The sequence below is a fragment of the Cervus elaphus genome, chromosome 18, assembly GCF_910594005.1.
Source record: "Cervus elaphus chromosome 18, mCerEla1.1, whole genome shotgun sequence".
NCBI classification, from domain to species: domain Eukaryota; kingdom Metazoa; phylum Chordata; class Mammalia; order Artiodactyla; family Cervidae; genus Cervus; species Cervus elaphus.
The window spans coordinates 84209529-84235612 of NC_057832.1; the positions used below are offsets into that span (position 1 = coordinate 84209529).

The following is a 26084-nucleotide window of genomic DNA, read 5'->3' on the forward strand; positions in this document are numbered from 1 at the left end:
GGTATGGCGACCAACGGTATCCCCTTCATTTTGCTGGCTGGACCTTGTAGAGCAGGGACTGGGGGCTGGGTTGGTCCATCCGTTTCCCTTCTCCTCTCCTCTCCTTACTTAAAGGATGCTTCGGGGTCTCTCCATAAAGAAGGCTGAGCACCGAAGAATTGATGCTTTCAAAGTATGGTGCTGGAGAAGGCTCTTGAGAATACCTTGGACTGCAAGATCAAACCAGTCAATCCTCAAGGAAATCAACCCTGAATATTCATTGGAAGGACTGATGCTGAACCTGAAGCTCCAATACTTTGGCCACCTGATGTGAAGAGCCTACTCATGGGAAAAGACCCTGATGCTGGGAAAGACTTGAGGGCAGGAGAAGAAGGGGACGACAGAGGATGAGATGGTTGGATCGCATCACCGACTCAACGGGCATGAGTTTGAATAACGGGTATAGTTATTGAATAACGTTTGAATAACGGGTATAGTGAAGAACAGGGAAGCCTGGTGTGCTGCAGTTCATGGGGTCACAAAGAGCTGGATGCAACTTAGCGGTTACACAACAAAGGGGTCTCTCCTGAGGCCGTCCTGGGGTTGCCTTCTCTGGTCTCCCCATTCTCAGGCTCCTCTGCCGGTTTGAGCTGTCACCTGAGTTCCAGTTCCCTCTGCTTTCCCATCTCCTGCATCTCCCAGTCCTGATGGTCAGTACAGACACTGGGTGGGGTCTGGGTCTTGCTCTCACTGGGGACTTCTGCGCATCACCTCTTGGAGTGCACAGGGTCTTCACCTTGCTTCCCCACTGGGGTGCTGTCTGTGTGGAACCCCTGCACAGTCTCCAGGCTCCGCTGTGCCTAAGTCAGCCTGGGGCTCCCAGGTGAGTGGACACCGAGGCCTGGGCTCCGTGTGGCAGGGGCGTCCAAGTGGGTCCTTACCAGCAGGAGGGGACAGTCACGAGTGTGTTCTCTTAGGAACAGTGGGTGGGTGTCACATCCCTGGGCAGAAGAAGGGTCACCTCTTAGAGCCTCAGTCTCCTCATCTGTGACGGGGGTGTGTGATCATGAGGTCAGTCACACAGTGCAGAGCTTGCCACGTGGCAGGGAGGGCAGAGCCCACGCCAGGCCTGGAGGCCTCCGGCGCTTCAGCTTTCTCTGCACTGTCTCTGGGGCCAGGGCCTGGGAGGAGGGGCCGGGGTGACCATTAGGAGGACACAGCCCAGAACTGAAGAGGAGGCTGTCCAGGACACAATGCGGTTGGCACTGTGGACCAGCCACTTTTCTGTGCCCAAACCAAGGAGGGTGGTTCCAGGCCAGGTGGGACGAGGAGGACGTCCATGGGCAAGGCAGGCATTTCCTGCCTGTTGGGTCATCTCTGCCCTGGCCTGGCCCACAGATCAGGGACTCTGCCTATGCCTGGCAGCACTGAGCCTATCACAGCTGTTCTTTTCAGTTCATGGTTTTCTGTCTGGGGTTGTTATGCTTTTTTTCTCTAAATGTTTCTTGTTTGTCAACAGAGGTTGAGGTATGCCACATGGTTCTAAAGGCACTCCTTTTGAAAATCTGATTTTAAAGTTAACAGGACAAGTACAAGTCTCTTTTACTTATTAGTGCTTTCTTAAGACATATGGCTACACATCCTACCAGTCTTCCTCTTTTTTTTTTATTGTGGTAAAATATATATAACATAAAATTTACTATCTTAACCATTTTTAAATGTGTAGTTCAGTGGTGTTAAGTACATTCATGTTGTGATGTTACCAGTACCACCATCCATCTCCTGAACATTTTTATCTGATTTAGAACTGAGACTCTGTCCCCATTAAACATCACCAACTTCCCTTTCCCCCGACCCCTGGCACCCACCGTTCTACCTTCTGTCTCTGAATTTGACTGCTCTGAATGCCTCATGTAAGTGGAAGCACACAGCATTTGTCCCTTTGTATCTGACTTACTTCACTCCACATACTGTCCTCAAGTTTAACCCATGTTGTAGCATGTGTCAGAATTTCCTTCTTTTTTGAGGCTGAATGATATTTGTTGTATGGATGGACCACATTTTGCTTATCCATTCACCTGTCAATGGACACTTCGGGCCTTGCGGCTGTTTTAAAGGACGTAAGATATGGTTTCCTCCCACTGGCCACGACTTTTCAATACTGAACTGTGTGGCTTGGGCCACCGTGTAATCTCTCCAGGTTCAGTTTCCCCCCCTACAAGCCAGGAAAGTGAAAAGTGAAAGTGTTATTCGCTCAGTCGTGTCTGACTCTTTGTGACCCTATAGACTCTAGCCCACCAGGCTCCTCTGTCCCTGGAATTCTCCAGGCAAGAATACTGGAGTGGGTCACCATCCTCTGGGGATCTTCCTGACCCAAGGTTTGAACCCAGGTCTCCTGCATTGCAGGCAGATTCTTTACCATCTGAGCCACCAGGGAATCCTGATAAACCAGGAGGTTTGGGTCAAATGACCTTCTGGGGTCCCTTGTGGCTCCATGAATTGACTGTGGAAATCCCGTTTCCTTCCTCTGAGACTTGCCGCAAAGCTCACCTGTCAGATGCTCGGGTGTCTGTGGGCCAATCACATAGGTATTTGCATTCCTGGAGAATACAACTTAAGGAGGATGCAGTCTGATTGACCTGAAACATAAAAGAAAAACAAGTCCCTAGAGCTTTAATGGATATGCCCACCCCCTCCAGGAAAAAGGAATCAAATGGCCACAAAGCTCATCTTCCTAAGTTCCAGATCCTGTTGGGTCTGGGCCACCATGGGTGGTGAGTTGCCGTCCGTGTTCAGAGCATCTGCCCAGGCAGGCAGTGCTGCTCCCATGCCCGCCCAGATGCCCCGCCTCCCGCCAGGGCCACTGAACCTTCCAGTCACTGTCCCTCCTCCCTTGTCTGCTCCTGCTTGTCCTCCGTGAGCTGCGCAGCCTCAGCAGTAATTTCAGGCCCCCAGGGGGTTGACTCAGTTCTGTCCCCGTCGGTGACTGCCTGGCACTGTGACGAGTGGGGCGGACGTGGCTTTGAAGAGCTGCTTTTGAAGGTTGCTCTGTGGGCCGCTGGCTCACAGACCCAGGCTGCGAACACGGTCCCAGCTGCTGCGGCTGTGTGTGCATTCAGTGGTCCCATGGCTCCTGAATCGGACCTTGGTCCATCGACGGTCACACAGGGAGGGCAGCCACGTGGGCTGCTTTCTGGGCTGCACTGGCCCTTACAGTGGTGCTGGGCGCATCCAGCTGTGGGAATGCCGGCCAGGTTCCATGGCCCTCTAGGGTGGCCCCTGAGCATGAAGGTAGCAGATGGAGGCAGAGCTGGAGAGGACCCTGGGCTCAGGTTCTGATAAGGGCATCTTAAGAGCACAGTGGCCCTGAAGTGATGTCAGTGTCCCCAGATCAGGACAGGCAGCCTGAGGTGGGCAGGTGGGCTGACCGGGACCCCAGCAGAGCAGGTGTGAGCTGCTTCTCATTGGAAACTCCCGTACCAGCTTCCTTGGTGCCTCTGCTGGACCTTCCTGGGCCCGCCTGGCCTGGCCATCAGTGGAGGGCTGCTGACCATGGAGATTCCTGGGGGCACACACAGCCTCGACCTCTAGCCTTGGGGGTTCTGACACTCCCAAATTCAGATTTCTTTTTGGACCAGAAACCTGAGGGGGTGAGCTTTTCCCCTCGGGGTTCACATGTACACCCCCCACCCCAGAACCCCTTTGCCGAGGCAGCAGGTCTCTGCATCTGTGGGGTGAGGCGGGCGGGCAGCTTCCCAGAGCCTCCTAGCTGAGCACCTCCATGGCCATACAGTTCTGTCATCTTCACAATCAAGGGGACTTTTACTTCCTTCCCATAATATGTTCAATGCTTCTGACCAAGTATTTGGTGGTGAAACAACTTGGCCCTCTCTGTCCAAGTATCTGTGAGTCCCATGATGTGACACCCTGCCTCTGTCCAGAGCACCCCAGATGGCTGGACCAAGGGCAGGTGTGGGTGTCCAGGTAGGGCCAGGACCCTCTCTCTGAGCTGGTTCTTCTGATGGAAAACAGGTGAAAAGTCCATAACGGTTCTGGGAACCTCTATGGTCACTGGTGTCTGATAATGCAGGGTGAGTTGACTTCTGCTTCCTGGGTGCTCGAGGGGGACATCCAGGTACCCCAGGTAGGCATGGGGCTGGGAGTAAGGAGAGGAGGGCTGAGACCCAGGATGAGGGCCTTGAATGGGGTGCCTCATTCACACAAGGTGGTGGAGGCCCCAGGCCTCCCCAGGCTGCCCTGCCCCCCAGCTTGTCGCCAGCTTCCCTTGACGAGCTGGAATCCTGTGCCATCAGGATTCTAGGGGCCAACAAGTTCAGACCCAACCCTGCCCTTGAAGCATCCCAATTTATTTCAGGGGCCAACAAAAATGTGCCTTGCTACCTCACTCCCAAGCGTGCAATAAGCCTCCTGCTCCTTGCAGGTGGGCCACGGGGGCTGCATGCGGTGAGGAAGGGTTGCCTTCACATATAAAGAGGTCCTACAGGTCAATAAAAAAAGAGCTAAAATTCCAACTGAAATATGAAGGACCTAAGCAGGCAGCTCACAGAAGATGAAATGGAAGTTCTTTCAGGTGGCCGAAAACATGAAGAATAGAAATGAAACCAAAGCCACTGCTGTCTTGTCCCTGAGTTCACCTCGTGCTTCAGGTATGAAACGGTTTTTCCAGGTGACCCGTGGGCTGATGAGGCCACCTCGGTCAGTCTCCAGGCTCAGCTACCCTGAAGCTGATGAACAGAGGGCCTGGGCGTGGGTAGGCTGGGCTGAGGCCTCTCAGTGTAGGCAGGAGAGGAATTCTAGAGATGCGGGTGCCTCCTTCTCCAATACTGAGCTGTGCAGTTGCAGAAGGCCTTGCTTACCCCCTCCTCCTGCTCCTTTTCCTGTTGTCCTATCAGCATGTGCCCCACCCCCACCATGGGTCAAGTGGGGCCCTAACTCTCCCATTACCTGCTCCCCCCAACCCCCTCTGCAGAGGTCACTGCAGGGCACAAGGCCAGGTCCAAACTGCAGGCTCTGCCCTGGCCTGGTGGGAGGAGGGGGCCCCAGGCATCAAGGGGTCCAAGGTGGTCCAGGGCCTCCCTTCGCCCTGTCCCACCTCTGTCCTTGTTTTGGTCTTTGCTTAATGCAAACCCTCAACTTGAGTCACCTGGGGAACTTGCTGCTAAAGATTGTACCTGAGAGAAAGAGGGAGAAGGAGAGAGTCAGACCCAGCACAGAGGAGGGGAGGTGGGGTGGGCGAGAGCACGGAGCATGTAGGCGTGAGCCTGATCCCACCAGGAGCCCAGGAATGGCATGTGTCCACTGAGGCTCCACATGACAGGCTGGATTTGAGAGGAGCCCTTGGCAGAGATCAGCTCTTACCTTGGGGCCCTCTCTTGTCCTGGGACAGCCTGGACTATCTGCCCTCAGGAGGCCTCTGGCCTGGCCAGGATCTCATCCACCCCACCCCTTTCCCCACATTCCACGCCATCCATAGAGGGGGAGGGAGTGGTGGCTTTCCCTGTTATAGTCCCCTTTCTAGTCATACCTGGTCAGTGTTAACAGCTGGACGGGGGTATCCTGATCCATGGTGCTTCCCCATTCCTGTGGTGTAAACACACCCATCATGGCCCAGGTCAAGCTTGACATCAACCAGAACATTTGGTTTTGTGTAGCCAGTAAGAGCTGGCCTGTGAGCCAGACCCCTGGGTGGGGTGGGGCCGGGGAGGGCAGCCCCTGAGCCTTGGCTCTGGCCGCAAGCCCCCAGCCCCTCTTTTCCCAGAGGCAGCTTCTCCTGCTCCTTCTCTGCCCTCAATGGAGTAGTCCATCCATCCCCACCCAACCCCCTTTCTTTTTGAGCCAACAAGGGTCACCTGATAGGTGAATGTGTAGGAAGGGTGTGTGGTGGCGGTGGCGGTTTAGTCGCTAAGTCGCGTCCGACTCTTGCGACCCCATGGACTGTAGCCTGCCAGGCTCCTCTGTCCATAGGATTCTCCAGGCAAGCATACAGGAGTGGGTTGCCATTTCCTTCTCCAGGGGGTCTTCCCGACCCAGGAATCAAACCCTGGTCTCCTGCCTTTCAGGCAGGTTCTTTACCGACTGAGCTATGAGGGAAGATCAAAGGGAGGTGTGCGTTTAGGTTCCGCCTCTGCCACCCACAGTGCCGCGGGCTTAGCAAGGCATTGGTGCCCCCACCCTTTCCATCTTCCACGGGGGTCCTGAGTGCCCAGGAGACAGGCACTTCGGAAACTGTAGAGAGCAGTCCTGGGAGCTGTCGGGTCTGGAGAGTCTATGACACCCCCAAGCACGCTTCTCACATTGTGCGGGTCCTTGGTCATGCTGGAGTGTCGAGGTTTCGATGTGACTGATATACTGGTATTTTCCTTAGGCTTTTCTACATGTGGTTAAAAAAATCCCCCAACCCCAATGTCTGTCATAAAAATACTTAATTTTCCTCTTTATACTTTAAAAAAAGACTGAATGGACCCTTTTTTAGAGCAGTTTTATGTTTACAGAAATATTGTATGGAAAGTAGAGAGTTTCCATATTTACCTCACAGCCGGGCCCCAGTTCCCTTTCCTATAACCATCTCCCTTCGGACGTGGTACACTTGTTACAGCTGGTGACCAGTATGGTTCAGCATGCTTTTCATAAAGCATGCAGTTAATATTAACTGAAGTCCACAGTTGCCATAGGCTTCACTCTGCGGCACAGGTCTGCAGGGTTGACAAAGATACAGTCATGTGCCTGTCATTATAGTATTTCAGGTCCTCTGTGCTCCTTTGTTCATTCCCACTCCCGACCCTCCAGAGTCCCAGACAACCACTTCTTACTGTCTCTATAATGTTGTCTTTTCCAGAATGTCACGTAGTTGGAATCATACAGTATGTCGTCTTTTCAGATTGGCTTCTTTCACTTAGTGATATGCTTTTAAGATTCCGTCATGTCTTTTTCTGGCTTGATAGCTTGTTTCTTTTTAGAGATAAATAATACTTCATTGTTGGGACATCCCAACAATGTCCATTTACCCATTCATTCTACGAAAGACGTCTTGGTTGCTTTTAAGTTTTGGCAGTTATAGCTACTATAACCATTTGCATGCAAGCTTTTGTATGGACTTAAGTTTTCAACTCCTTTGGACGTATACCAAGGAGCATGATTGTTGGATCATATGGTAAGAGTAGGTTTAGTTTTTTGGAAACTGCCAGACTGTCTTCCAAAGTGGCTGCGCCACTTTACATTCCCACCAGCAGGTAATGAGAGCTCCTGTTGGTCTACATCCTCACCAGCATTTGGTGTTGGCAGTTTTTTTGGATTTTGTACATTCTGGTAGATTGTGGTGGTATCTAATTGTTGTTTTCATTTGCATTTGATGACATATGATAGGGAGGATCTTGTCATATGATTTTTTGCCATCTGTATACCTTCTTTCGTGAGGAGTCTATTAAGGTCTTTGGTCTATTTTTAATCAGGTTGTTTGTTTGTTTTATTATTATTGAATTTTAAGAGTTCTTGATATATTTTATATACAAGTCTAATCAAATATGTGTTTTGCAAGTTTGCTTAACTCATCTTTCAAAGAGCAGAAGTTTTTTGTTCTAATGAAGCTTAGCATATGAATTCTTTCTTTCATGGATCATGTTTTTGGTGTTGTATCTGAAAAAGTCATTGCCAAACCCAAGGTCACCTAAATTTTCTCCTATGAGATCTTCTATAACTTCTGTAGCTTTGCATTTTACATTTAGGTCTGTGATCCGTTTTGAGTTACTTTTTGTGAAAGGTGTGAGGTCTGTGTCTAGATTAATTTTTTTGCTTCTGGATGTTCACTAGCTCCAGTACTCTTTCAGATTGTTCAGGTTGCTATAGCCTGGCTATAGCATCCATAAACTGGGTGGCTTATAAACAGCACACATTTATTTCTTACGGTTCTAGGAACTGGAAATCCAAGATCACGGCTCTTGGAGATTCAGAGTCTGGTAGAACTTGCTCCCTAGATGGTCATCTTTATCCTAGTGTCAGAAGGGGTAGAAAGATTTATCTGGAGTCTTTTTTATAAAGCATTAGTCTTGTTAATGAGGGCTCTGCTGTCATGACCTAATCACCTCCTAGAGGCCTCACTTCCTAATACCATCCCACTGGGGTTAGGATTTCAACATATGAATTTGGTGGTGGGGGATGGGGAGGGGATGGACACAAACAAATATTCAGTCCATAGCAAACTTCATTTTTTGAAAAGATAGTCTTTTCTTCTTTGAATTGCCTTTATTTCTTTGTCAAAAATTTGTTTACTGTGTTTGTGTGGGCCTATTTCTAGGCTGTCTATTCTGTTCCATTGATCTACTGTCTAGTCTTTTACCAAATCACACTGTCTTGATTCCCATAACTTTATAGTCTTGAAGTCAGATAGTGTCAATCCTCTACACTTGTTCTTCTCTCATCAATATTATGTTGGCTATTCTGGGTCTTTTCCCTTTCTGTCTGCTACACTTGATCTGAACCAAAAGGTTGAGAAGTGATTTTTGCCTCTCTGTATAAACTCTACAATTTATTTGTCAATAGCCATAAAATAACTTCCTGCAATTCTGATTAGGATTACATTGAATCTATAGATCAACTTGGAAAGAACAGACATTCTGACATCTATCTTCCTTTTAATGAACATGGGATATCTCTTCTTTCATTTACTTCTTTTATTTCATTCATCAATATAGTACATATTTTGTAGAGTTATACCTAAGTATTTTATTTTTTGGTGCTAATGTGAATGGTATTGTATTTTTAATTTCAAATTCACCTACTTTCTCACCAAAACTATGATGTTAGTTGAAGGTTTTTGGTAAATGCTTGTGGTAGACTGAACTGTGTGTCCCCCCAAATTCATAGGTTGAAGCCTTACCCTCTATATGGCTATATTTGGAGATAGGTTCTTTACGAGGTAATTAAGGTTAAAAGAGGTCATAATGATGGGGCTATAATCTGACAGGATTGGTGTATTATAATGAAATAATCTCAGATATGCAGATGATACCACCCTAATAGCAGAAGGCAAAGAGGAACTAAAGAGCCTCCTGATGAGGGTGAAAGAAGAGAGTGAAAAAGCTGGCTTAAAACCCAGCATTCAAAAAACTAAGATTATGGCATCCAATCCCATTACTTTATGGCAAATAGAAGGGGGAAAAGTAGAAGCAGTGACAGATTTTATTTTTTTGGACTCCAAAATTGCTGCAGGCAATGACTGCAGTCATAAAAATAAAAGATGCTTGCTCCTTGGAAGAAAAGCGATGACAAACCTAGATAGCATATTGAAAAGCAAGATGTAACTTTGCTGACAAAAGTATGTATAGTCAAAGCTATAGTTTTTTTAGTAGTCATGTACAGACGTGAGAGTGGGACCATGAAGAAGGCTGAGCACCAAAGAGTTGATGCTTTCAAATGGTGGTGCTGGAGAAGACTCTTGAGAGTCCCTTAGACTGCAAGGAGATCCAACCAGTCCATCCTAAAGGAAATAAACCCTGAGTATTTGTTGTAAGGACTGATGCTGAAACTCCAATACTTTGACCACCTGATGCAAAGAGCCAATTCATGGGAAAAGACCCTGAGACTGGGAAGGATTGAAGGCAAAAGGAGAAGAGGGTGGCAGAGGATGAGATGGTTAGAGAGCATTGCTGACTCAATGGACATGAATTTGAGCAAACTCTGGGAGATAGTGAAGGACAGGGAAGCCTGGCATTCTGTAGTCCATGGGGCCACAAAGAGTCAGACACAACTTAGTGACTTAACAACAACAAATGTAAAGTTTAGTGGTATTGAGTCTCTTCACTGTGTTGTATAACCATCACCAGTACCCATTTTCAGAAATTTTTCAATACCCCAAACAATAACTCTCTACCCATTCAGTAATCTCAGTGCTTCCCACTTCCTTCAGACCCTACCATGTTCCCTGGGCTGGTGCCCACCCTCTTGTTTCCACTGGCTTTGCTGCCTTGAGTCCTCCTGGAAGCTTCTCAAGGATGTCTATGCCTGGTGGAACTGGGACCTGAGGACCCCGGCTATGGCAGGGGTGGTGGTGGGTGGGTCTGGACAGTATTGAGGGTGACAGGGTGAAGTGTGAGGGCTGAGGGTTTAAGAGGAATGCAGTGTCACGGGCATGTCAAAGTTGAGTTATACTCATCTGTGTGAGACTCATAAACTTGATGTGACTGTATAGTGTAATGATGATGACGTTAATGCCTAAGAAACATGAAAGGGTTACCCTTCTTGGTTATTTACATCTAAGCCTCCTTAGGCTGTAGGGTGCATTTTGTCATAAGCCTTATGTGGTCAGGACACAGCCCCCTGTCTGCTCATGGAGTGTTTTATCTGCTCTCGGCATTGTCAGAAATGTAAAGAAAACGTCCTCTCTGGATTGACCTTTCCGGCTCATCCACCTGAAACTCCACTCCGCAGGGCATCCAGGAGGAGGGCCGTGGGGGGACCTCGATGCCCGTGTGGTTGAGGGGCGGCCGCTGTAGCCTGGGTGCTCTGTTCAGAGGGGCAGAGAGAAGAGGAGACCACACTTGGGTTTTCCCCATCTGAGATGCGCCCACAGACTCCATGGCAGCACTGCCGTTCTTGTGTGTGGGTAGGTGTCCTCAGGTGGCATTTCTGTCCTACACTCGCCATTTGTTTGTCGATGGATTCATTTGACGCTGAAGCTGCAGACCAGAAGACCTCCCTGCCCTACCCGCTCTTGGCCCTCTTGAGATTTCTTTGGGTAAAGATTTCTCTGATCAAAGAAGTTAGAGAAAGGCTGCACTTCACACTCACTAGTGGGAAATTCACTGTGCAGACGACCATGTTAAAGGCCCTGAGAAGTCCTGCAACAGAAAAGGAGAGGAGGGAGGAAGGGAGGGAGGGAGGAAGACACTGTTTAACTTACTGGTTTCTAAACTTATTTGCTCACAGAGCCCCCTTTGTACCCAACATCTGTTAGCATCCTGTGGAATTAATATTTGAGGATGGTAATTCGGGATACGTTTGCCTGGTACACACAGTGGCAGACTCCGACTCCCTGAGGCAGAATGGAGGGTCAGCATGTGCTGTGGGTTGAACTGTGTCTTCTTAAAATTCAGATGTGGAGTCCTAACCCCAGTACCTGAGCATATGACCTTATTTGGAAATAAGGCGGTTGTAAATGTAATTAGTTATGGTGAAGTGGATGATGGGCCTTCATCCAAGTATGACTGTGTCCTTATTTTTTATTTATTTGTTTTGGCTGTGCTGGGTCTTCATTGCTGCGTGGGCTACTCTCTAGTTACGATGCACGGGCTACTCATGGCTGTGGCTTCTCTTGTGGAGCGTGGGCTCTAGGGAGTGCAGGCTTCAGTAACTACAGCAGGTGGGCTCAGTAGTTGTGGTCCTCGGGTTCCAGAGCACCGGTTCAGTAGTTGTGATACTCAATTGCTCCGCGGCATGTGGGATCTTCCTGGATCAGGAATCGAACCCGTGTCTCCTGCATTGGCAGGCAGAATCTTTAACCCTAGGGAAGTCCCCCCCCACCCCGCCCCGCTTTCTGTGTGTCTGTATAAAAAGGAGAAGTTTGGGCATAGGGAGACATACGGGGAGAATGCCATATGAGCATGAAGGTGGAGACAGAGGTGATGCTTCCGCAAGCCCAGGATCCCCCGTGGAGCCCCAGAAGCTGACGAGAGGCCTACATCAGTCTCCTACAGCCTCGGAAGGAACCGACCCTGCCAGCACTTTGGTCTTGGACTTCTGGTCTCCTAACTGTGAGACAGTAGTCTGGGGTTTCAGCTGCTCAGCCTGTGTACCATGTTGTGGCGACCCCAGTTCACTAGCACTGCATGGATGACCTATGGCTTGAGTTTCTGGCCTAAGCTCAGAGGTTGGGGCCGAGGAGCTGCCGGGATTTCAGAGAAGGACCTTGGAAAGGCCAGGGATGGATAGTGGGCCAGTGGCAAGAGCTGGCATTTTCATCGCTGGTGTGGTTGTAAATCACCCAGCGATTGTGCCTCTGGAAATCAACTCTACAGAAATAACTGAGATGTTTACGGCAGGCATTTGCGAGAAGGGAAATTGGAAACATCCCAAATGCTGCCAATTGAGGAAGTGCTCGGCTATCCGTGGAAGGAATGTTCTCTACTATGAAGATGACACGTATATGATCTAGGTCAGGGAATGGGAACTGTGTGTGAAGTGATGTTAAATATAAAAGGCCAAACACGAAGCCAGAACTCACCCGCTGGGAGGCTGCAGAGACTACTGTGATTTGGGTGTTCACAAACAATATTAAATGTTGTCTAGCATCGGTTGCTAGTTTGGCTACTTTGGGTCCTATTTCTGGAACCCAGGATATTCTGGGTTCAGGGCAGGAGGGCGACATGGTTCCCTGCACTCCGTGGGCCGTCGATGATGGGCAGCCCTCGTGGGCCTGCAGCCTGGACATCACTCCTGTACTGGGCCCTCCTGTCCCCGCCCAGCATGGCACACATTTGCCCAAGTCCTGTCAGAGCCAGCACGCTCTCCTCATCTGCCCAATCCTGAGGCCAGGGAGCCACGGAGGGTCACATACCCTCCTGGTGCCCACCAGTAAAGCAGTATGTAACGGCCAGGTGGTACTGTGGAAGAGTTGTTTGCAGGGTGGGGAAGTGGTAAGAGGAAGAAGCAGAGTATAAACAGCAAGAGATTCCTGAGTGTTGATGAGGAATGCCTTCCTGTGGTGTAGACCTTACCGAGACACATCAGAGCATCGTGGGACTCTAGCAATGGGTTCTGAAAGTGGAGGCGGCTTCAACTCACTCTATTGAAACTAGCTTGTTTACTCCGTTTTCTGCCTTGAGTATGGATTCTGTTTTTAAAATTATTATTATAAGCAAGAAAAAGCCCCCACAATAATTTCATGTACAAGTCCTTATTTTCTACCAAATCGCTTAGGTCCAGATTACAAATATAAACGGACCTCCCCTGTCATTTTAATCAAAGGTAGAAAAAATTTTTTCGCTAACACACAAATAACCAGCAGCTTGATTTAATTTAAATCCACAAATCCAAGCAAGCGGAGGGCCTGGTGTGGTGAGTGAGCATGTCTGCTGGACTGTCCACCCTCCCCACCTGAGCCCTAACCCAGACCCTTCTGAGCTGAGCCCACTGGGGTGGCCCAGGCTGGGCAGGATGAGTGTATTCGGCCTCAGGCTGCTTTAAAAGAACACCCATTTGTTAACTTACATGGGAACTAAAACTGTTGGACCAGCCAAGTGTATCTGCCGCCTGCTTAGCCCATTCCAGAAAGATCTTTCGTGGATCTGCCAGGGAAGTCAGGGGGCCGGGACGGCCGTTTTCACTGAGAGGACATCCCAGCATCTGACTTGAGTGGGAGCCTTTACAAAACAGATCAACAAGGGTTTGGGTCTTTTACTCAGCACTCCTGGCTGTGTTTGGCTCTACAATTTAAGAAACCCATGGACTGGTCCATGTGTGATGTGGGCCCTCAGCTCTGGTTGGTTGTCAAGAATTCCTGCTCCTGAGCATCCGGGTTAGCAGAGTGTTGATGGGGATTTACCAGGTTGTTCAGCCACCAGCTGTGTCTACAACAGGGCCGTGTCAGCCCTGTTAGCAGCCAGGCCAGTACCTGCGAGGCCAGGCCGGGGCACAGAGCCGGAGTCAGGTGCAGGGGCCCCGTCTTCCAATGGATCACAGGGATGGGGGCGGCGGAGAAAGGAGGTGCTGCATCCCCGGAATGTGCACCAGGAGGGAGGCAGTGGAAGTGCTGAGTGGCCGTGGAGGAGCAAAAGCAGAGGTTCTGTGGTTACATGAGTCTGATGCCTGCTCTGTGCCAGGGCCTTCACACATCCTGCGTCAGGAAGCCCCAGGCCCAGGAGGCAGGGTCCCGAAGTGATGTCCATCGTCAGCGCTTCCCTGTTCTGCAGCCCCCACTGTGGGGACAGAGCAAGACCAGACCCTCCTGCCCATCAGCCTCTCCCACCAACACCAGCTCAGCTCAGTGGGCAGAAGGTAGGCTGGGCCACTGGGCTCGGCCAGCAGAGCAGGAAGGAGGCAGGTCCCCAAAGCAAGTGCCATGGGGGCTCCATGGGGGCTGCAGGTAATCCATGTCAAGGGCAAGTTCCAGGTGGCAGCAGGTGGTCAGGCATAGGGGCAGCTAAGAGCCCTGCAGGTGGAAACCCAGGCCGGACCCTGCCCCCGAGGGCCAGTGGGCTGTCTGTGTCCAGGTAGAGGCGGGGTCAGGGGCATACCCTCAGGTTGGACAGGGAGGAATGAGAGAGGAAATGGGCTGGGAGCCCCTTGTTGGCTCGAGGCTTCTGCCCAGCGTGTCAGGAGAGTGACCCTTGAGTGCCACCATGGGCCGGCACGGCCGCAGCAGTGCTGGGCACCCACGTGCAGCTGACCAGACCCCAGGCAGCTCCGGGGTTCACCCCCCACCCCCCTGTCCCCTGGCCAACCTCTCTGCTGTTGTGGTTCCTCAGTCAACTTTCTATAAATGGCTTTATGAAAAAGTGTTTTCTTTCTTTCATTAGCTTTACTTGATTCTTAAGAGCCCCTGCTTGGTGCCCCGGAGGCTCCTGATCTGATCACATTCTTCAAATAACTTTAAACCTGAGTGAAGCAGCAGGTGCCCCACCCGGCATCGCATATGACCTCAAGGTTCAGGGGAGCCCCCACCACGCCCTCTCCTGAACTTCACCCCCACCCAGACCCCCACCTTTCTGGCTTCTCCCACATAAGTTGTGCCCCAAGTGGCATTTCCAACCCTGCAGCTGGCCGCCACCTGCTGTGCCATTCGTGGATGACTGGAGCATCGGGCAGCCGATCCAGACACAATCCAGGGACCTGGTGCCCCACCACTCACCTGGTCTGTGCCATGCATCTGCACCCCAGGCCCCCTGTGGGCAGGGTGGGGGTCTGCCAGGCTCCTGCTTCGGTGGCCCTCTGCTTTGATCAGGGGCCCCATGGCCTCAGCCCCGCAGGAGACATTCCACCTACAGGCACTCCCCACCCTCCCGCAGACACTCGTTCACCCCATCCAGGGAGGGTTTGGGAGCTCACCCGCCCCTGCTGGCCTGCTCTCCAGAGTCTGACCCCTCCCAGTCTCTCCCTGTCTTCCCAGAAGGCTGCCCCTTCTTGTCCCGCAGGCCTGAGGTATGCTGAAGCCCAGCCCTTCCACTCACTTCCACTCATGGTGCTTGGAGGTCAGTCCTTACTCTCTCATCACAGTCTGGACCCTCTGCCTGTCCCCAGCATCTTGATTGTCTATGGAGAGCCACAGTGGAGGGCCAGAAACAGATAAATTATTATAATAAAGTGGGCAAAGTGAGCCGAGACATGTAGAGTACAGTGTGCCGAGGAGACCGAGCTGACCTTCTGTGGCAACTGGGGAAGATTTCCTAGAGGAGGTATTGAATTGGGTCTTGAAGGACGCATAGAAGTTTGCCTGGTGGCAGCGGGGTTGTGCTTTGGCATACAGACCTGGGTTCTTTGTCCGTCATTGTCTCAGTAATTCTAAGTTTCAGGTGGGCAGATGCTGTAGGTTCTGAGGAAGAATGGCGCTGGTGCTCACCTGACTGTTGTTTGTGATGTTCAAGATGTTGGGGGCCTGGCCCGTGGTCCTCACTGCACATGCTTCTTAGCATCGGCTCTTCTGGGGAGCTTGCTTGTGATCTACATCAAGCAACTGGCAGAGCCACTGGAAAGGGGGTGGATGCCTGGGGAGCGGGCAGAAGGAGACTGGGAATGGTGGTGACCAAGAAGCTGGCTTCAAGGATGGGAGAGGAGAGGTGGGGGAGACTGGCCTAAGGAGCGGTGGTCATCGGGGGCCAAACTGCTTCCCTGTGCTCTCACTCCAGGTAGTTAAGCCATGGAGAGTCCTCTAGTTTGTGAGCTTTGTCAGGCACCTGACCAAGTTTTCAGGGAAACTTCCATGGGTCTTGAGCTGGAAGACTGAGCTCCGAGGGCTTCCGAGGCTGCTTCTCCCTGCTGCAGGCACAGCCTCGGCTGGCCCAGGTTCTCCCTCAGAGTCAGTGGGCACTAGGGTGCAGGTTTGGGTGACCAGACTTGGGGGAGGGTAGGGCATCTCTTTCTAGAAACTTTTTTCAAGCCGGGTCACAGAAGCAGGAGAAACCCTACCCCACAGGGGCTTCCAGAGCTGCCCCCTCCCCAGCAGTCAGGACTCTGGGAGAGAAAGACCTGTGTCCAAGAGCAGGCCATTCTCCAGCCTGAGTGCCACCTATAAGGTCCATCATTGAGCGCTTGCTGGATGCCGGGAGCTTGCCTGCCACGTTCCTAATTGCCACCACTCACCCAGAGCCCCCTGCAGAAGAGACAGTGGGGTCTGACCCGGAAGGACATGGGGCAGCAGGGCAGCTTATCTGGGATGGTCCATCTGGCTGTTCCTCTTGTTCACTTTAGGCACATCCTGCTGTGTCCCTGGGAGAATTCCCGGCTCACTGTGCCTTAGTCCTGTGCTTACCCTGGCTGGACAGCAGCAGGTGGACAGGCCCTGTAGGCCCCTCCCCACTCTGGGCACAAGCTCACCTTTGGGCCCCATGGTGCCTCACCCGGCGCCCACCAGGCTTGTGAGCAGCCCTCTGGCTATTTGGAACTTCCAGCATCAGTGGGTTTGGATTCTGGCACTGGAAGCCCTGACTACTCCATGGAGGCCTGTGAGCCGGTGCTTGGGTGTCTGTGCCCTTTGGGGGCCAGAGCATGAAGGTGAAACTCAGCCTTGTACACCTGATACCCTCCGCGCTCCTGGGCAGGAAGTGGATGGCAAGACCAGGGATAGGCCGGGCTGGTGAGGAGGAGGCGAAAGCAGCCTTGGGCAGACAGCCACCTGGGGGCTGGCTCAGCCTTTGCAGTGGCCCCGTGAGCCTTTGCTGCTCCTTGGGTGGGTGGGGAAACAGGCTCAGAGGGTGCAGCCAGGGAGAGACAGAGCAGGGTTCAAATCCAGACCTGCTTGAAGCCTCAACACACTCTCCCTCCCCCCCAAAAAAATCACTGATCAAAAAAAAAAATCACCCTTTCTTTATGTTTTTTTCTTAAAATAAAAGAATATTTTGAGACTGTAACTCTTACACAGTGAGAAAATCACACAGGACAGAGGATGTGGAGTGACTAGTGTGCCAGCCCCCAGCTCCCCGCCGCGCCCCCCCAGAGGCAGCCACTGCCCTATTCTGACTTTGAAGAAGCAAAAATACAGCTCTAAGCACACCTGTTGATCATAAAGACCTGGGATGTTAAGGAAATGTTCAATTAGATTTAGTGTAATATTTACTTTTTTCCCAAGGAAGACAAGAGTCCATCTTAATGAAGTTTAAAAAAATATTTTATTATTCTTATGGCTATTTTTTAAAGGTAAGTTACACTTTAAAAAATTTTTATATATGTATTTTCGACTGTGCTGAGTGTTCACTGTGGTGTGCGGGCCTCTCATTGCGGTGGCTTCTCTCGTTGCGGAGCATGGGCTCTGGGGCATGAGGGCTTCAGCAGTTGTGGCACGTGGGTTCAGTAGTTGTGGCTCCTGGGCCCTAGAGCACAGGCTCAATAGTTGTAGCCTGCAGGCGTAGTTTCTCTATGGCGTGTGGGATCTTCCCAGACCAGTGTTTGAACCTGCACCCCCTGCGTTGGAAGGGCAGAATCCTAACCACTGGACCACCAGAGAAGGCCCTGAAGTTTTATTCCAAAAAGGATTATAGCAGAAATGTGTTCTCTATGTAAGACGTTGCTTTCCCATCACCTGGAGCCTGGGCTCGGGCAGCTGCTGGGCTTCTCAGGCTCTGTGGGGAGCAGGGGTGGGGGGGTGCTGGGTTCCGATGGGGGCTGTGCCGGCAGGGCCTCTGCGGAGGGAAGACAGAGGGGGGCCTGTGGCCAGGGGTGTCCCCCGCCCCGCTGGCCCACGTGCTCAGCCTTTGTGCCCCCCTCCCCTGGCAGCCTTCCCCAGACATTTCCTGTTCTGGCTTTGTCTCAAACATGCTGGGTCTAATGTTCTTCGAAAATGATCTCAAATCAAATTAAACCAACGGTGGTGACAAGTCAAATACCGTGGAGGACCTTCTGATGGACCCCAGGCTCCCTCTGGCTGTGCTCCCCACCGGCCCCGGACCCTCATGGGCCTGCTCTTGGGGCTCACGGGTCTGCTCTCGGGGCTCTGGCTTGCTCTGCCACCTGCTGCATACCGTCCTCCTCAAAGGGTCAGTGTTTGGGGAGTTACATGCAGAACCTCTCAGTGACCTCAGCAGCGGTCACCCCTCTTTCAGGCTTCCTTCTCCCAGCCCTCCAGGCTGATCCCTGCTCCTCTCAGAAGCACTGATGCTGTGGGTGGGTAAACGTCTCCTCCGCTGTGGGACTGGCCGCCTCTGCTGTATAGTGGAGGTGGAGGATCTGGGGGAGAGGGCCTTTGCCTCCAGCTTTGCAGTGTAATTATGTGATGCTTCTCCATCCTTCCTGAACCTTCAGTGAGTCCCCACAGGCTGCGCCTCCCTATTCCACTGTCTGGAGCCGGGCCAGCGTTCATTGCTCTGGCAGGACCCTGGGTCTCGAGGACTTGGCATAGAGTGAAGGAGAGTGCTCGCTGAGAGGCCCCCAGACAGGCCCTCAGTCCTGCTGGTCCATGAGGATGCTGAGGCCGGGGGTCTCGCAGGAGCTGAGTGTGCCAGTCAACTGGGATCTGCCAGCTGCTGGGAAAGAGGCCCCTGTGGGGCTGGCACGAAGGGCGCAGGGGCTGGAAGTCTTTTGGGGAGGGGTGCCCCTTCCTCAGGGCTTGCTTGGTGGCTCAGATGGTAAAGAATCTGCCTGCAATGCAGGAGACCCAGGTTCGATCCCTGGGTCAGGAAGATCCCCTGGAAAAGGGAATGGCTACCCACTCCAGTACTCTTGGGGCTTCCCTGGTGGCTCAGATGGTAAAGAATCTGCCTGCAGTTCTGGGTCCAATCCCCGTGTTGGAAAGGCCCCCTGGAGAAAGAGAATGTCTTCCCATTCCAGTATTCTTGCCTGGAGAATTTCACAGACTGAGAAGCCTGGTGGGCTATAGCCCATAGGGTCACAAAGAGTCAGACACAACTGAACAACCAACATTAACACCAACTAACACACCCCTTCACACAAATCTCTGCCCGAGGCTGGGCATCAGGACTGAATGCTGGGTGTTCACTGGGGGGATTAACTGTCTGTTTCCCTGTTTCTCTCCCAGGGGGGCTTTTTCTGTGGTCCGACGCTGTGTCAAGCTCTGCACTGGCCATGAGTATGCGGCCAAGATCATCAATACCAAGAAGCTGTCAGCCAGAGGTAGGAAGGGAATGGCTGTGTTGGCTGGTGGGAGCTGGGGGCAGGGGGAGCCTGTGCTGGGGGATGGGGCATGGCCTGTGGCTCCTGGGGTGACACAGTCGGAGTGGGATTCATGGCTGCAGTGGGGTGTGAACAGGGCTCATGGCTGCGCAGGGCTGGGAGCAAGAGGCACCCACACACCCTCACATCTGCTATTGCACTCTCGCTCTTGTTTAGGGGCTCACGGAACCTCCGTCTCTTCTCCCCAGAGCTGGAGGGGAGAGGCATGCAACCAGGTGACTGGACATGGTCCGATAGTGTCATCTGCCCAAGAATGTGGGCCAGAGGAGGACATAGGGACCTGAAGACTTTGGATGCTTCAGGGGCCACCTGAATGGCATGTTTCCTGACTCAGACTCTGCCAGTCTTCTGGACCCAGGGATGCACGTGGGGACTCATCTGACTGTGCTGGGAGGGCTGGGAGGGTGTGCCTGCAGGGGTGGATGTGATGCTGGCCATGAGCTGGCCCTGGGCATGTGGCCTCACCCCATCCGGGACTTCCCAGGCCCTTGCTGGGGGCGGCCTATTCTGGGCAGACAGACAGACCCCTAATCCAGTGGTGTTCCATGTGGTGGGGGTGGGGCAAGATGTGTGTGAGGGGGAATGACATGTGGTGAGTGAGTGTGATAAGGCCATGGTGGAGGTGCCACCCCGAGCAGGTGAATTCAGAACACAGAGGCATGGGGACGAGGGCGGGGAACCAGGGAAGAAGTTTGGCGGGACCTGCCACCCCCCAGGATCTCCAACCCAGGATTAGACAGGAGGGGCTGGATGAGCCCTGGGGAGACAGTGCTGAGTCAAGTCCTCTCCCACCTCCTCCCAGGCACACCCACGACCCTGGTTAGCATCCAGACACAAATCTAATTGAGAGGCTCCTTCTCCTCCACGAGGCCCTGACTGTCGGCAGTCCTGGCCCACATCCCGCCCTGCGGTTGGCGCAGAGAACGCCTCCGTCTGTGGGGTCTGCAGCTTCTAGCCCAGCAGCCTGCGGGGGCGAGCGGCTGAGCCTGCTGTGTGGTTCGCTGAGCTGTGTGTGGGTGTTTGGGTGCCTGCTGTGTACCAGGCCTTCGGGGCTGAGTGTTTCCAGGGGCAGGCGCTCCGGTCCCAGCCTATGTTGAGAGGCTGGTTGTGCACCAGTGGGGTCAGTCCTGCGTCCTCTTTTTTGCTGCTGGTGTTAGGAGGGGACAGGGGTGACACGGGGCACTGTGGAGACAGGAGGTCTTGGAGCCAGTGCAGCCCCGGGGCATGTGTGGTGGGAAGGCTCAGATCCTGCAGCTAGACTGATAACAGCAATAACATGAAGGCTAATATTTACCAAGCGATTGCTGTGTGTACTGCCAGATGCAGGGCTGCTCCTGTGTTCCCTGACACTGGGTGGGCGGCACCGGTCGGATACCGTTGTCACATATATTTGGGAGCTGTGTCCGCATACGTGGAGTTTCTAAAGCAGGAGGAGCACTCTGCTTCATTCTCTAGGCTTGTGCCAGGCCACAGGAGGCGAGAGAGCCCACCTTCAGATGTCCCCTGGGCTGCTGAGGGAGACCCTCACTCATTTGTCAGCTTTACCCAGCGCCTCCCACGTGCCTGGCACTGAGAATGGGGTGATGAGCAAATACATCCAAACAAACCACTACAGCCCCATCTTTGGGGTGGGAGCCCAGGAGAGGGCACAAGGAGGTTGGATGGGTCTTGAAGGATGAATAGGAGTTTGTGAGACTCAAGCAGAAAACCACTTGAGTCTGAGTATGTTTCCGTGGAATCCGACAGCTCCTTTCAAGTATATTCACACTCCCCTGTTTATACCCTTAAAGTGAGAGTGTTAGTCGCTGAGTCATGTCCGACTCTTTGCGACCCCTGCCAGGCTCCTCTATCCATGGGATTTTCCAGGCAAGAACACTGGAGTGGGTTGCCATTTCCTACTCCAAGGGATCTTCCCCACCCAGGGATTGAACCTGGGTCTCCTGCATTGCAAGCAGATTCTTTACTGAGGATCAAGAGCAGTGGAAGTCTGAAATTCTCCGTGTTCCACAATTACCACCTGCTCTTTCTTCTGCCCCCGCAGCAGCAGGCCTGCTGCCCGCTTCCTGACAGCCAGCCTGCTCTCTGCCCTTGAGTTCCAGAGGCTGGGCCAAAGAGACTCCGGCTCATGGCGACTTTGTGGAGCTGTGCAGACATGGGGCTCCATCAGCCCTGCTTCCGGTCTCAGTGTCCCAGCTGGACGCAGCTCAGGTTGGGTGGTGGGAGGCAAGGCAGCTAGCCAGGGCTGGTCTGGAACTGGAGCAGCCAGCTCTCACCTGTTGTCACCTGCCCTCAGGAGCACTTCCCCCATGAAGACACTCCCTGCTTTGCGTCTACACTTGGGCCCTGGCATTGCTCAGGTCTGTGAAGGTCTTGGGCATTCCCCCTACCCTGTTAAACTCATTATCATGGAAAATTTCAACCACCCCCAAATATAGATAAAATGATAGAATGAGCCCCCAGGTTCAACACAACAGTTTTCAACACTCGGGGAATTTTGTTTCATCTGCAACCCTCCCCATGTTCCACCCCCACTTGCATATCTTGCGGCAGATCCCAGACCACCTGTCATTTCACCACAGTGATCAGCGTGTTTCTCTAATGGAAAAGGATTCTAAAACCAACCAGCCACCTCCCTGTACAGGGACCTAAGGGTCTTTTGACACTCCCCAGCCCCTTTTCGAGCTGAATGGGCGACTGGAAGGGTAAGAGGAGAGGGTCTCGGACCCCCAACCCTCATCTTCATGCTGAGTGTGGGCCAGAAATGGGGTACCTAGGCTGATGGATTTGGTTTGGTCGCTACATGGCCCTGGCCACATGGTCCTGACTGCCTCACTGCGTGACCTTGGCCGTGTTACTTAGCCACCCTGTACCTCAGTTTTCTCAGCTGTAAAATGGGAATAAATCTAATCACTACCTCAGAGGGGCATTGTGAGGGAGAGAGGAGTGAGGTACTTTGGAGTCAGCCTAGCACAGTGCTGCCCGAACACCCTTTGCTTTCTTTCACTTTTCTTGCCAGACCATCCTGCCCAGCCTGCAGGCTCTAGGACTCCTCCTCCAGGAAGCCTCCCTGGGTCCTCCCAACCAGCTTAGAAACCTAGAGGCCCAAAAGCAGTCACTTTATGAATTTTTCCATTGATCATTTGCTCCTTGAGGGCAAATGCAGCAAGTTCATCTCTGCACCTTCTCAGCTCCCAGCCCAGACACTCGGAAAATACATGTAGGAACATCCCACCCTCTTCTTACTTCCCTTTGAGGACTGGCTACATAAAACCCAAAGTTCTCATTTGGCCTGAAACTCTGCCTGTGGCCCTGTCTTCTCTCTCCCTCCCAGCAGCTCTGCTCAGGCACTGGCTTCTTCTGGTTCTGTAAACCCCAGGGCCTTTGCGCATGCCTTCTCTGAGGCTCAGACAGTAAAGAATCTGCCTGCAAAGCAGGAGACCTGGGTTTGATACCTGGGTCAGGAAGATACCCTGGAAAAGGGCGTGGCAACTGACTCCAGTATTCTGGCCTGGGAAATTCCATGGACAGAGGAGCCTGGCAGGCTATATACAGTCCATGGGGTGGCGAAGATTTGGACACAACTGAATGACTAACACTTTCACTTTCTTTCTAGAGATGCTTTTCCTGAACTTTGTACCTGCTTAACTCCTGTTGATGACACTTCTTCAAAGGGGTCTCCCTTGAGCCTCCAGTAGGAATCTGGACCCAAGCACCCTGTTTTTATTTGATGACTGTCTCACACACTAAACTGCCAGGCCTCACCGGCAGGACTTGATCTGTTTTGTTCACCATTGTATCTCCTACCCTCCACCCAGGCCCTGAGAGGTGGGGAGCTCTCCATACATCTTTTGGAATGAATGAATGCTTTGAGTGAGTGGGTTTTGAAGGAGTGGATGTGCAGCCTGTGCTGGAGTCAGGTTAGTCTCCCAGGTGAGAAGCTGGGACAGGGATTGGGTGGAGCAGCGTCTAGAAGAAGGTGTGTTGCAGGGTCAGGTTTGCAAGGGAGATCCCTGGTCACTGAACACCTGAGCATCTGGGAAGTCCAAGTCCAGGAGAAGTTCTGTGGTGAAGCCAGAGAGTGGTTGGGAAGCAAGGAGGGGAAGCCCAGAGCTGGCTGCTCCTCCGAGTCCTGGTGTTCACCTTGAAGCCTGCACCTATGGCGTCCTGCAAGGTCAGACTTGATCCACACAGAGAGTCCTGACTCCAGACAGTGCTCCCTCACCAGAGAGGCCATTCAGAAATGCTTGCCCCAGCTGTTATCCTGGAAGGTGGGAGCAGTGGATCCATGGGTGGGGAGTCTGCAAGGCAAGTGGGAGAGTGGGGAAGTGGAGACTGGACTCAGAGGTCAGAGGGGAAGCCCCTCTTCTGCCCGCTTCATTTTCAGAGCAGTGTGGAGGGGCCTCACCCAGCCCTGCAGTGAGGGTGGTCCCCTCCTGGTCCGAGGAGACTGGCTTAGTCCTTCAAGGCTTCCAGTGATAAAGAAAGCAGCAGGAGAAGGGTGCTGGCACTGGACACAGAAAAACTGTCCCACTTGGTAACTGACAGTTCTCGGGGCCATGAGGACACTGCAGATTACATCCAGCTTGTGCCAAAGGCAGTAAGAGTTAGACTTTTTAAATTTAATACTTAATTAAATAGAGGATTGTGAGACATTCAGAGTCTGTGAATGTACTGAATAATAAGAGATTATTAAACTACCATTAACAAAAGCAGTTAGAGGAAAATTAATTGACGGGGGTGGTGGGGGTAAGATGATCATCAGCAGGCACTTCTTGTTCCTCCCGCCTCCCTGTCCCCTCCCCTTGCTCCTTGTCAGCACCAAGTGGCTGCTCTTTAGGGCTGGTTTAGTGGCCATTTGGAGGACACCCTGTGGACCGAGCTCTTTTAGTACTCACTGGCCCCGAGCGGGTGTCCCAGAAATGACCCCGGTCAGCGGCCGACCTTGAGGAAGGAAGGAGGGACACGGCTGCGCAGGAGCGGGGGCTCAGGCCCCTGGGTATGGTGCCCTGACCCTCAGCAGCATTTTCGTGAGGTCAGTGGTGGGAGGCCTGTGCCACGGCTGAGGAAACAGAACCCCACAGAAGCAGAGTCTGGCCCTGGAACCCACAGTTGTGATGAGCAGAGCCTGGGACGCTGGCAGCTCCAGTTTTCACTCAGCTGCCGAGGGTCGCAGGGGGATCAGGTGTAGGGGCTGACCTCACAGTGGGTGCTCACCGTACAGGTGGGGGACTCACCCTCCCCGTGAGGAGGCTGAGGCCACAGACGAGATCGAGGCTCACCTCTGACCCTCCTCCCGACCCCAGGCTGAAGCTCGGTTTACCTCCAGCTACCTTTACGCAGGGTCACGCCCTTCGCGGGGTCCGGATGGCCCCTTCTGCCTTGGGGGCGCCCCTGTCGGCGGTGTAACGGGGAGGAGTTATCTGGTCTCTAGGGGCTCTGGGGCTGAGCCTGCACCCCTGGCCAAACCTGCCCAGGCCCCTGCTTTCCTGCTGCAACCCGTGCTGCCGGTTTCCTGTCGGCCCCCACGACCCACAAGCGGGAAGACATCCCGAGACAGAGGATAATGGGCGCCGGGAATCCGCGGAACTGGGTTACTGGAGGACGCGGCGCCGGCACCGCATTGCAGGGGCGGCTGAGCATGCGCAGCGGGCGCTGGGGCACCCTCCCTCCTTTCTTTCCCTCCTCTCCCCTCCTCTCCTCACCCCTCCCCTCCTCTTCTCTTCCCTTTCTTCCCCTCCCCACTCTTCCCGTCCCCCCTCTCCCTCCCTCGAGCACCCCTCCCTCACCTGAGCACCCTTACGGGGCCATTCCTCAGCCCCGCCCCCTCCCTTGCAGCTCCCAGGGCCCCAGGGCCCCAGCCAGGGCCTCACTGTATAATGTCCTAATTTCAAATAAAAAATGATTTTTTAGAATAAGTATGTCCTAGGCCCCCAGCCAGCCTTTGGTGCACCCTGCTTTGGAGTAGGGGCTCCAGGGGACCCTGGGTAATGGGAGGGGGGTCTCCCTAGGGACCCAGAGGGTGCAAAGGAGTGGGGGTCCCTCCCTTTGTCCCGGGGTCAATCTTAAACTGGACAGACCCATTTCTCCCAGATTCTGTTGCCAGGGAGTAGGTTTGTGTGGAGTTGCAGGTGTCCTGGTGCAGGTGGGGAGGGAGTAAGAGGGAAAGTTGGGAGTTCTTGTGGGAGGTGATCCCCCCTCATTCCCATCCCAGTGGGAGGATGGGGGAGCAATGAGGGAACCAAACTGGGGTGGCCAGATTTTGCAGTTAAATTTGAATTTCAGATAGGCAATAAAAAATATTTGAAGACAAATCTGTCCCAAACTGCATGGGACATGCTTCTATTAGAAAACTGTTTACCTGCTCGTGGGACATATTTATATTAAAAAAAATACTTGTTGCTTATCTGAAATTCAGATTTAACTGGTCTTTTTTTTTTTTTGAGTATACCATGCAGCATGTGGGATCTTAGTTTCCCAACTAGATCAAACCCGTGGCACCTTGCAATGGCAGCATGGAGTCTTAACCACTGACCCATCAGAGAAGTCCCAAACGGGTCATTTTGTGTTTTATCAGGCAATGCTAAACAGGTCTTTGTCATTAATTTGTTAACCAAACAGGCTAAGTCAAAACTTCCCTAAACTGGGCGAAGGCAGAGGAGGAGAAGAAAAGGGGTGGAGGCCAGGCTTTGTGGGCAGGAGTCCCCGTGGACACCCGCTCCGTGTTCTTGGTGGCCTCACCTGTGAGGAGGGGAGAG

At 52.7% G+C, this 26084-nt stretch overlaps 1 protein-coding gene across 10 annotated transcripts in view; it reads left to right on the forward strand.

Moving 5' to 3' along the window:
• The window catches only part of CAMK2B (calcium/calmodulin dependent protein kinase II beta), a 92677-nt gene that overhangs the window by 14711 nt on the left and 51882 nt on the right, over window positions 1–26084 (forward strand). For all 10 annotated transcript variants that reach the window (XM_043872683.1, XM_043872685.1, XM_043872680.1 and 7 more), the window contains exon 2: window positions 19175–19269. In XM_043872683.1, the coding sequence (XP_043728618.1) occupies window positions 19175–19269 (95 nt within the window). The remainder of the gene's footprint in view (window positions 1–19174; window positions 19270–26084) is intronic.